Source organism: Vanessa tameamea, chromosome 9 (genome assembly GCF_037043105.1).
Source record: "Vanessa tameamea isolate UH-Manoa-2023 chromosome 9, ilVanTame1 primary haplotype, whole genome shotgun sequence".
Classification (NCBI taxonomy): domain Eukaryota; kingdom Metazoa; phylum Arthropoda; class Insecta; order Lepidoptera; family Nymphalidae; genus Vanessa; species Vanessa tameamea.
This window is the reverse complement of record NC_087317.1, coordinates 13,160,016-13,172,931: the sequence shown is the minus strand read 5'-3', so window position 1 is coordinate 13,172,931 and position 12,916 is coordinate 13,160,016. Positions and strand designations below refer to the sequence as shown.

The 12,916-nt window shown below is 37.1% G+C and overlaps 1 protein-coding gene across 1 annotated transcript in view; it reads right to left on the bottom strand.

Annotated features, from left to right (window-relative positions):
• Positions 1–1,085: 1,085 nt before the first annotated feature.
• The window catches only part of LOC113391479 (epsin-2), a 29,565-nt gene continuing 17,734 nt past the window's right edge, over positions 1,086–12,916 (bottom strand). The window contains exons 3-11 of the mRNA XM_064215922.1: positions 8,681–8,972; positions 6,152–6,324; positions 5,693–5,889; positions 4,618–4,789; positions 3,455–3,589; positions 3,185–3,335; positions 2,521–2,705; positions 2,186–2,440; positions 1,086–1,517 (exon numbers count right to left, since the gene is read on the bottom strand). Coding sequence (XP_064071992.1) covers positions 2,192–2,440; positions 2,521–2,705; positions 3,185–3,335; positions 3,455–3,589; positions 4,618–4,789; positions 5,693–5,889; positions 6,152–6,324; positions 8,681–8,972 — 1,554 coding nt within the window. The 3' untranslated portion in view covers positions 1,086–1,517; positions 2,186–2,191. The remainder of the gene's footprint in view (positions 1,518–2,185; positions 2,441–2,520; positions 2,706–3,184; positions 3,336–3,454; positions 3,590–4,617; positions 4,790–5,692; positions 5,890–6,151; positions 6,325–8,680; positions 8,973–12,916) is intronic.

Below are 12,916 nucleotides of genomic sequence, written 5' to 3'. Positions count from 1 at the left end.
TACTTTTTGTACATTAAGTAAAAAACAAGTGTAAAGAAAAGTTTGTTTATCATAATTATAAATAAAATGTCAATCTTTTTCACAAAATAAAATTTATATAATATAGATTCTTTAGTTTTTACAAAAACGTATTCATGATTCTAAAATTTAAAATCCTCTTACAAAATAAATAATGTTATTTTTATTTCTGTTCAGAGCTATTACTCACCGACACACATTACATGAGTAGCGTAGTCACATAACATACCGGATTAGAATTCGATCTCGTAAATGAACAGTATTATTGTTTGTGATGAAAAAACAGACGAACTAATAAAACCAATATTCAGACAAATACTACTCTAATCGTAATACACTGCACTGTGAAATTCCTTTAAAACTACATTAATTCCTTAAACAGCCGTCTCAACGAGCGCATGGAACATATTCCCGCCACAGTTTTCTATAACTACAGATAAGAAATTATTTCTATTGGTGTTACCGACTGTGGCAGAAATATCGGCCACGGACTCACTAGCGCTATTCTAACGTCTATGCTACTCTACTCGCGCGTTCAGAAACCGTGACAAACGTATTTTTTCCATTTTACATAATATTAATACTGTTACGATTTGTTTATTTAGGTATATTCGCTTATTTTTAGCACCTAAAATGTTACATATTTTTTTCATGTAAAGATTACATTTTACGAATACATAGATAAAAAATATTAATAACATATTTGTGATTTTTTAAATTAGTATTTTACCCGTCCCGCGTATTTCTGAACGCGTCCAGTCTACGCGACAGCGGTACCCAGTCTATGTATCGTTCATTATATTATATACTGTATCTATCCTCATACACCTTAATTTAAACCTATCACCACAATAGTTTCACGTTTTATGTTACACACTAAATTTAAATACACCACTCGCGAGATAAAATAAAAAACGATTATAAATAATCTTGTCAAAATATATATTATTTTTTAGTAAAGACGAGCCGAACACTATTTACAAAATTGTCATTTTTTAATGATTGTAAAGTTGAAATGGGAATTAACTTTTTTTAAATTATAAAAATATTTGTTTATCGTTTAAATATTCACTTTAAAAATATTGCCTTGACAATTTTGTACATAGTGCTTAGAATAATAATTATTCATTGACATAAATGAATTGATCGGTTAGTTATTAGATTGAATCTAAATAGAAGAAAGCGACCGACGGTTACACTTTCACGAGCGACTTGACTGACAACTGTCTTTGTAAAATTTATTTATAGTTCCATCATTACACACAAACCAGCTAGTTGAACTCCGAGTTTATTAAATTCATTAATTGGTCAATTTATTTATAATTATTTGTCTTATTGCTGTAGAATTTTATTGAAATAAAAAGTGTTTCGAACTGGCAACACTCGTTGCAAACATGTGTTTATGCACTGATGAAACGATGAAGCATGTGTACCATCGGTCTCATACCAAACGGTACCTTCAAGCATGGCTGCGAGCTGCCCGTCTACTGAGAGCTGCTCTGAAACAAAACACTCTATTGTAAAATGAAAAAATTATATATATACTATACCAAAATAATTTCTGAAAACATCAATTGTGCTATATAATAATATAACAAGACGAAATCCTTCAATCCTTTATTATAATGTAAGCAAATTACCCAGTTTCAGAACGTTTATTATAATATTTATCATATGAGTCGATTTTAATTCATATACAAAAAAAGGAAAATCGAGTAGTTTTTACAAATATAATATGTTTTATACTCAGTATGTATGTAATTCGAAGGGTGAGTTTAGCATAAGGTGCCCCATTTTCAGTATACTTTTATTAATAAATTAGCAGCCCATTCTGACTTTGTACTGGTAAAATAAGAATTTTATTTACTTCCCGGTCGTAGCAAAACCTACCAGGTCCAAACTAGATCATCATCATCATCTAGAGCTCTAGAAGCCTACTCAGATGAACACAAAAATCATCGAAATTAGTGTCCACTGTGTAAAAGTAGTTCAGTTAAAGAAACACACGCATACCGACGATTTTACATATAAAGATATTCGAGTTTAATCACGGTTGTGTATATGTTATTTCATGATGTTGTCTGATATGCGATAGTTTCATCTCTCTTTTGAGTTCAGTTACAGACATACAGAAGATTTATATGTGTAAAGATAAATATTGAAGTACCTGTGGCTAGGATAGGAAGGGATTGGGAGTGTGCCTGGTGGCGGGCGGCGACCACGGCGACGTGGCGCGCGCCGGCGCCCAGGGGTCCGCTGCCGCGCCCAAGGCGTGGGGGCCCGACAGCGCCGGCGCGGGGCCCCCGACCAGAGGCGGCGCAGCGGCCATCGGGGCCCCGAAGGCAGGCGACGCGCTTGGGAATGAGAGGCCCGTGTTGAGGCCCATTTGTTGCTGTTTGATTTCATTGATCGACAGTTTGACCTACAATGCGATATAATATTACGATGAGTGTCGAACTCATTTAAACATGTTTGCCGAAGTGTATGTGTGGGTGTACTGACGGGTGCCGGAGGTCGCTCGTGCGCGAAGGGGTTGGGTGCGGGGGGGTCAGGCGCAACGGGCTGCAGCAGACGCTCAAGATTCACAAGCGACGAGTTCTCTCCGAGGAAGGCAGAGGGAGACTTCTTGATGGCGCCAGTGTTCGGGGGTGACACCGGTTTTGGAGTCAGACTGTCACCTGAGAATACTAATAAATATTAATTAATTATTAATAATTAAAATATATTTAATATAAGTATTAAAATAATTACTATGAAACATTAACGGACAAGTTTCGCACTAAATTATTTATCCAGGCGATGTCCATAATTCATAATATAACGAAAAAAGTTTATTTTGTCGTTTTTTCAGGAACGAATCATACTTTTTATAGAAGAATAAAATATTTTGAAGGAAAAGCGTTATGCCCCCATTCAGGCGACATCTTTCTCTTTCCCTTTGACTGTCTCCTTCTAATATAATTATGATATATACAATCATTTAACTGATTTTCATACGGATTTTTTAATAATGCCTTTGTCACTGTCATTTTAATTTTTTCAGACATTTAATTTATTTTACTGTCTATAATTTAATTCATAATATATAGAGAACGCAATTTCATCCCACCCGGTTTTCCCACGAGATCTTTCTTTTTTGTAATTTCAAGTCACAGATCAAAGTTACTTGTCGCCAAAGGAGACGTGTTACCGAGCGCGGACAGGTCGAAGGGGTCGCTGTCGGGCTGCGTGCGCGGCCGCTGCGACAGCGCGTCGAACTGCTCCAGCTCCGACGACGACGGAGACGACAGGATCGACAGGGGAGACTTGTTCTGCAACTGTGATAATTATTGCACGTCAAAGTATATTTCTCCACACGTGGCCAGCGTCAGAGCTCAGGTTCAGTAGTGTAATTATCATATACTAAATACAACTTTTATAAAAAGAGTGTAGTTACTGCAGAGAGCTGCGCGGGCGCCCAGGGGTCGGCGGGCGCGGCGGGCGCGGCGGGCGCGGCGGGCGGCGGCGCGGCGGGCGCCCAGGGGTCGCGCGCGGGGCTGGGCGCGCCCGACCAGGCGTCCGGCGACGTGTCCTGCGGGGGCGCTGCGTTAGTCCGACTGTTCCGGTTTATCCGGTTCGCTCACTCGAGAGCGCGATATATCGACTCTACACTTTTATTTTTTTATTTATAATTAGTTATTCGAGATTCGCATTTGTGACTTTCGTCGTGGGAGATAAATTTTTACACCACCAGGATATTTAATAATCGATGTACCCGTCGCACTTTCGCCTGAACCATTCGTTATGTTACTATCACGGATGACTACGTGGTTGCTGACTTATACGGCGATAGACCTCGAAAAGGACCAAATCAAAAGTCGCGCCAATTAAAATATGCCAAGCCTCGGACATCACGTATCCAGTGTTGTCATATTGCAGTACCGCCAGTATGAGAGTTAGATTATATGAAATTAGACCTTGATGTTTGCCACCGTAACAGTTATTCGTAAGACAATAGAACGTACGATAGTTTACACATTACGAAATATCAATAATAAATAATTATATACTTATATATTTATTATTTTATATCTAGCATAATACGTCAAACATATACTAGTGTATTATAAATCATGTAAGGTTGTTTTATAACTCGTTCGTGCATGCACATTGCACGGCACGCGGGAGTTCCCCGTAGGATCCTATCTACCCATGATAATGATATAAACAACATAAAATTAGCACACAAACTACGTTCCCACGTAACTCCTTACCATAGTATCCACAGCAGGACGGAGGTCCAAACGTAAACACTAAATATGTAGAATAAAAAAATATTAAATTGCTATTTTTTCTTATTAACATTCTTGTAAAATTTTATATTATTGATATTTGATATATTTGGGTACTAAAGGCAAAGATCATCAATACAAACTGGTCGAATATGGCGGTTCCATGGAACTGAGTCAATAACATGACAAGTTTATTGTAGTCCAAATCTAAGTTAAGCAAAATATCATTTTTCTGCTGCCTGTACATTTTTATAAGTAGATTAACACTAGCTCGTTTTAGTTGCGACATGTTTGTAAACAGAGGGTAAGGTTCGGCACATCGTCTCACCGCGGGGTGCGCGAGGGGAACGTGCGCGGGCGGCGAGGGCAGGCCCCAGGGGTCGAGCGGCGCGGGGGCCCCACCGAGTGCGGGGGGCGCGGCCGACGGGGAGAGGTTCACGTCCAGCAGATCCAGGAGATGTGACTGCTGCTCCGGTTTCTTGGGCTCCACGCCTGTAGTTCTGTAATTATATATTTCTTATTTAAATATATATGTAGGTCATCTTTGTATATAGTGTACTATAGCATTTGTTCATTATACAATTGTATTTACTTTTCAGTTTGAATAATTATTTGTTTTGACTGCTTCGTGCTATTTTATATTAAATTTTTAAAACTTGTATAAATTAATATCACCAATTGTCAATGTAATTTTTTAAAATCTAATAAAGTAACACCCTAATGTAACGCTAATTTTGCGACTTCTGTGTGTCTTCTCCTCTTAAGAAAGCTTATTCTACTACTTTGTTCCAGTGTGGTCTGGCGGATTTACTTGGTGGCAGGGCTTCGTGCAAGCCTTTTTCTTACAACTCTAATGTCTATGGGCGGATTGCCTGTCTGCCTGTCGATTATATTTATAAAAACTCATAATCACACAAACACGCCCTCACCGATGAGCAAGCTTTCAACAAAATAGTGAATCAAAGGATATCTTTGTACTATATCTTTGGACCAAGTACCCAACCATCTACCAGGTATATCTACCAGGCAACGGTTGGGGTACTTGGTTACAAAATATGTGAAAGGTCCGTTGTATGTTACATGGTGGTTTTAAAACACTAACAGAATTACTTTCGGGCGACACTCCACGCAGCCGAAGAACCAGCACCTCGGATATAACTCCACGGTCGGTACGATTGTATCGCGCATGAGGTGCGCTCGCGCACGGAGATACTGTTCGAGTCTGTGAGGAGAGGATTCGGGGTCGGATCGTGAGCAGGGGGTAGGATTCACAGGAGCTGTCTACGAATTACTTTAAGTATTCGAATAGTGTTCAACAGAACATATTTTAGTAATCTTGTCCTATCGATTTGGGAGTCGAGACCACAGAACGTGATAAGACAGTCGGAGGGGGCGGTACCCACTGGAAGTCGTTCTGCGACTGGCTGATGGCGAGCTGCAGGCGCACGTCGTCGGACCGGCGGCGCCGCTCCTCGCGCTCGGCCTCCTCGCGGGACATGGCGAGCGCCAGCTGCAGCTGCAGCTCTTCTTCGCCCGCCGTCAGCGGCCGCGCCAGCTCCGCCTCGCGCCCCGACCACTCCGCCGGCTCGCTGTTGCTGAGCTGCGGGGCGGGGCGGGGGTAAAGTAAAGTAAAAGTAAAATTTGTATACATTTTTACAAGTACAATTTTTTCCTTTCAACTGAGAGGACGTTTTATCTGACTTTTATATTTTGTTTGATGTTCAATTATTTAATAAAATTCTATAAATTGTATTAAGTAATTAAAATAAAAAATTGTAAGTGCTTCTAGACGTCCCTCGGCTTGGCTAAGCCCATCCCCCTCTTCTTTGGAGAGTGTGGAGCTCATTCCGACATATGCTCACCGGCGGGTACGTGGGGCTGGAGGGCGTGTCCAGCGCGCCGTCGCTGCCGAAGGCGCTGGCGCTCTGCGCAAACCTCTGCTTCGCCTTCAGAGCGCGAGCCCTCTCGTTCTTCAGACGCTCCTCGTCTTTCAAAAGATTCACTAGTTGTTTCGCCTTTTCTCGCACGTTTAGACCTGAAATTTGTATCATTTTCGATCATACACACATACATACATACGTACATACGCAAAAACGTAAACATTTCTCGTTAGAATATCATGCAGATAATTATTTATCTTTCTAAAACAAATAATGATAGAAACCAGCTCTCACAATACTGTTTGATAATTTATTCATTACAAATAACACAAAAACTATTTAGGTCTTTCAAACAACGTGTTCTTTTCGCAGACATTGGAATAAATTATGGTACAAGTTCATAGACGTAAGAAATAAAACACTTTAAATATTAAATCCATAGAAGTAGATAGTTAAATTTTTAAAAAGTAGAGATGCTCCGTAAAAGAATATTTCGATTTATGAAATTAGCAATCCTACATCGAAATTATCTATAGCCTTATTCCAAACAAAAAAACCCCAAATAAACAACATTCGACACCGAATAGACTCGATATCACTGGTCGAGAGCTTGATTGAATTAAGATAATCGTTATGGATTTACAAAAGAAATGGCGTTTTGACGTCGACGGAACTTATCGGAACTTTGGAAGTAAAATTAAAGTGAACATAAGTAGTTAAGTGAAATAGTGTTGGATTATAAATCAAGAACTACTTGTAGTGTAAGATGTCGCTGTGTTATAAGCAGATCGCATGGAATTCTAAGATTTGTTTATCTTAGATTGGAATAGGCTATAGAAAAAAAAATGTTGGGACTGTGTTATCTACAAGTGAAACGGCTACTTGTCGTTGAGTGGTCACCTTCATACGTCAACGCTGGCAATGGCAGTACATACCACTTCATAGGCTATCAATATGGCGCCAAACATAACATCTTGTAAGTTCGAGCCTGTGACACTGGCTCACGTACGATGGTAGCAAACTTACCGAAGACATTTGTAAGATAATAACAATTTCATTCAAACATTTTCCAGACACTAATCAATAAGCAAATTAAAAATACATTGATATTAAAAATTAATTATAGCTCGGCTATGGATACCGTTTAAAAATAAAGTAATTTACAGCTACACATGCGAAACTACAGAACCGGTTCCTGTGAACATGTATGTTGTACAACGCACACTTTTATAGAATCGGATGAATAATTCAGTTATATTAAATTCCGTTACGATATTAAGAAACGCCGAAGCTATCATTAACTGTGCCAAGGCCGATTGTAGGTCAGTAATAATTACATTGTATATTATTAACAGATAACATATAGTTTTCCATTCGTTTTATGTTAGCCATTTTATGTTAGCGGTGAAAACTGATGACGTCATTTATAACAAATTTGAATTGAATATGAAGAAAATTGACTTTTCTTTTTAATTTAGTAATATCTCATGTTGTAGGAACTGAAGTGTACTAGATAGAATACCAGTGTTATACGAGAATTTTAACGAAAGGTCGTACGATCAAATAAATCGCGTTTATATTTTCGCTCGAAGAAATGAAACGGGGCTTGTCCCCCGGCAGTGGCACATGTCTTTTTTATTGTAAAATGTACAAATTCGTATTTGAATTTTTTTACATAGGTAGGCGGATGTGCATATCGGCCACATGATGGTCAGTGGTTATCTGCCACTGACATTGGCGCCGTGAGAAATTGTAACAATCGCTTACGTAGTTGATGGGTCACCAATCTTCGGGACAGAAATATCAATCGAAATTAGTTTTTAATTACCAAATGATACGCGAACAGACTATAAATAGCACGAGGCGACAATAATTGCCGCCGACCGCGGAGCGACGAACTCTGAATCAAACGTTTTCTATATTATTAACGGTAGTATTGACGGCATCAATACTCGTGGAAACATCGATTTCTGAATGTTTTAATAATTTAATTTTAAGATTTGATTTAAGGAAAAAACTACTACTGAACTCAACGAATCATACGAACAATACGAATCATCAGGATCGGCACATGACCAATACACGAAAATACATAAAAAAATAACCCCCTTTTTCTCCTTTCCCTCTTACCCCTTAAGACGACACATGACTGATATGAGAACAATATGTAAATGCCGTCAATACATCTCTGTTTCAGAAAACAACCAAAAATCTTGAAGTACCCAACTACTATATTATGATCTACGACACATACTATCAAGTTGACGAACCAGACTAATTTTATCATCGACACGGAACATAGGACCTTGATATTATTTATTAGATGTAATTGACTTCGAAAATATGGTGATAAGGGATGGTTTGTGTTACTTACGCCATCACTATCATGAAATTAATCAATTGTCGGTCCGCCTATTACAAAAATCTTATCAGAGAACGAATTGATCAGGTCTACGTTAAGAGATGAGTTTTTGGTAATGGATCACCACACGTCGAATGCTCGGAACTGACCTTGGTCCTTCCCCTCTTCCATGTACTGGAAGTCCTTAAGCGTGTGTATCGCAAATATGTTCTCCTTGCACTGCATCGCCACTTTCTCGCTACCTGTCTTGATGAGGTACTCCATCAGGACTAGAGCTTTGTACACGTGCCGCCAGTTCTTGCCGTGGTCGTTTAACCGTTTCCATATCATCTGCATGATCTCGGTGAACGCCATCACATTGTATGTGAGGTCGGCGATCTCCGCCATCAGAGTACTGGATGGGCCCCATGGATCGTTTGATGTTGCCTCGCGCACTTTTACCTGTAATTAATTTATTCATTTTATCAATCATTTACAAAGGCTGTATAATGTGTATTTTTTAACTTATTATTTTACCATTTATATATTTCACAGATGATAAAAAATGTTGGGCTTCAGAGTAATCTTAACTGACGTGTATAGTTAAATAGTGGATACATAGCTTTTTAAATATTCATCTCTGTTCTACAAAATATATCACTTGATAAATTTTGATACTTGTTTTCTCGTTTTCAAAAAAACGATTTAAATGTAACTTATTTCACAACTAATCTCAGGTAAATTTAATTAATTATTATAATGGCAAAATTTCCATTTTATTACATAATTTAGTTATATTTATACGATTTATTTTGTAAAAGTTGTATAAAGTTCATGTTTTATTTTTATTGAAGCACCGTTTAATTGTGTTAACACAAGCAAGTCTGTTCCGTTATAATACAATAAACCCCATTCACGACAGTATGGCCTGAAAAATAATCGCGAATCAGAATCTATGTAGCTGTAGGAATCGTGAAACGATCGTAAGATATTATTTGTTTCTGGAATACGTCTCTATAGAATTTGTACACAAGAAAAAATCAAAACAATTACACTATTCAAATGCAACGATTTTTTTAAAATTTTATTTACGATTATTGTATTTTTTTTTTGTACTTTATCGCTGAAATTATTTGGAACAAACAACAAAACTCTAAATCAAAATGGCTAAATATCATAAATACACATATTTCTTTCAATGACGTAATTGTACCTCGAAAATTTAAGACATTACGTACGTGTCAAAATCTCGTGGTTGTATTATATCAACATACGTACATACATGTTAAATATATTAGTTGTTCTATATCCGAATATTTTTTCTGTAGTGAAATTTCTTTAATATAACGTTTATGTATGCAATGTTGGGCCAACATTCTATATACAACATAAAGGAATGTATGCAATAGTTTCTGCCGGTTTGGCTAGCGGTTATCTCGGCTGAAAATCATACGCCAAGGCATGGTTAGTGGTCCGGTTCATATTCGTATATGATAGTTGATATTTATCTGACCCAAGAAGAAATATCAACACAAAAAGATCTCAACTCCGTCACCAAGGCGTTCGCATTTCGATTTAACAATTAAACAACGATTCAAACATTAAAAGTATTTACGAATTCTGTTGAAATAAACTATACACGATGTTCCATTTGAACTGATATTTGAACGTTAAGATGCAATGGTTTTTGGGTCGATTTAACAGTAATTTAGATAACTGTAGTATCGGCTTAAAGTGCTTAAGCGGAAATATTCTCAGAGGTTCGTTTTTAGTTATTTCAGAACGACACAATAAAAATGTTATCACTATTTTAATTTAGAAAGTCGTTAAACTTAATTAATGAACGTTAATTTAAGCGAAATGTTACTACAATTACAAAAAAATTACTGAACTGAACTTCTTGGTATCTATATTATATTAGAGCTCGGCTGCTTTATTGGTTTAGTCGATAGTTATAAGGCCGAAGATCTCAAGGTCCTGGGTTCAAACTCCAAGTCGGCCCGATAAATGTTATTGAGTCTATCAAAATATTGTTATAGCAAACCAGAGTCTCCGAGTTGGAAGTATTTGGTCTGGCACACGTTAATCTCATTGAGGGTTCTAGCTCTAGCGACAGTGATTTTTAATGTGCAAAGTTAATTATCTATATTTCTCAGTACTAATTCGTGAAGGAAGGTTATCGGTATCACAGATAGACCAATGAGAGGCGATGGCTTGTCTCATGATGACCACGTTCATCGCTATGGACCGGAATTCAAAAGAACATCCGAGCATACGGAGCACGTGCAATGCCTTTTGAGCGTCGAACATTTCTCGTCTATTGATATTCGGACAGCGTTAAGGATGTAACATACTTCCTTAATGTTAAGCGTAGACAACTTTACGAATATTATCATATTGTTGAATATAGAATTGGCTACATTTTATAACTACCAGTATCCCATGGCTGGATACTGCTGCAAAGAGAGACACACTACTTTAATACGGGATACACGTGTGACAGAACTTTGTCCTTCACTCAAACATAATTCTAGTAAAAACTACGGCATTAGCTAATATCTAGATATCAGTGTATATCAATAAAAATACAGCTGATACAATACTCAATGTCTCGCGGTAAGCATGACGAGTAAAAATCACCTATTATCTGGTGACTAAGACGTTTATCTGTCATATCAATCGCGCTAACTGTAGCGTTGCAAGCGTATTTACTTGGACACGGTTTCAAATTATGTTTACGGAACGCCACGTATTGAGAGATGCACATTCGCAAAAGCCGCAAACAATCTTATCAGACGATCGGCACCACGAGCAACCATTTCGCACCAGGAGTAAATATAACTTTTCATTAACCATTTATTTTGATGAAGCGACCGCTCTCTAAACTATAAAACCGTTTTTTGTACGTAGCATTCCTTTCATTTTGTTTAATAGTTGTATTTTTATCAATAAGAGTAACCACTGAGTTTCTTGCCGGTTCTTCTCGGTAGAATCTACACTCCGAACCGGTGGTAGCTTTACTTTAAATAATTTGTTAAATGACGATTCAAAAGTGCTTGTAAAAGCCTACTTGAATAAAGTATATTTTGATTTAGATTTTTTATCTTTTTTGCGTATAACAAAGTGTTTATTCTATTCTATTACGAAACATCAATACGAATAATGATTCAATTTTTTTCAGAAAACTCAATCAGAAGTTACATAGTTTGTCGTACGCTTTGTGAGTCTCCTAATTAGGTTCACATATGGAAAAACGAATACTGAATACGCAGCACATATATATTATATATAATAATAAATAATCGTCTTTATAATTAATGTTTATTCCTTATTGAACGGAACGTACAAAATTGTCACTAGTGAGTGTCAATTTCAAGATCGTCTTTATTTAAATTTAAACTTCCGAGAATTATTAAATGGCTTCACGTATTGTTTCGTCGTAATGTATTTAATTCACCCTCTAATTTTAGAACCGATTAAGTTTCTCACTAATGTGGATAAGAAACTTTTTAAAACTATGTAGACAACTGTAAGCATGCCGATATCGATAGTTACATATATTCAATGTTGAACCGTTACACTTAACTTACTGATTGCCAAAAATCTAACCCCGTTTTGGAACACCTGAGTATTGTGAAAATCTCTCGCCGCAATCTTTTAATTTTAACCGATTTAAAAAAAGGGTGTTATCAATTTTGCTGTACTCCTTTTGTTACCTCAGAACTCCGTTATTTATGAACCGATTTAGATAATTATTTTTGAGTATTGGAAGATATACATTCATTTAAACCATTCACCCATTATGACCAAATTCCATTAGCCCATATACTTTTGATGGCGGTAATTATGTGTAATTATTTGAGTTTATAATTCATTTCGTGCTCGGCGGTGAAGGAAAACATCGTGAGGAAACTTGCATGTGTCTAATTTCAACGAAATTCTGCCAACAATCCGCATTGGAGCAGTGTGGTGGAATATGTTCCAAACCTTCTCCACAAAAAGGAGAGGCTGTTAATGCAATAATGCAATTATTTGTTATTAGAATTGTATATCAACCATTTACTGTTGGACAATCAATACATATTTAATTATTCGAAAAGGACTGGAGGCGATCGTTACATTCCCAAGATATGTTATCAACTAAAAAGTCATTAGTTTTATAATATCCTTTAACGACATTTTTCTAATTTAACATTAGAACATTTTAGAAAAATATTATATATAAATATATAAATTTATTATGCTTGTTCCTACCTATTAATAAGTAACAATCAGTAGAAAAAATTCTAGAATAATCTTTTGGTTTCATGATTGGAGTTTACTTCTGTTTATTTAGTTGCTCCGAGCGGTTTGACCTGCTTTAAACGTTAGTTTTCCGCCCCCGTCGTTCGAACCGTTATGTGATA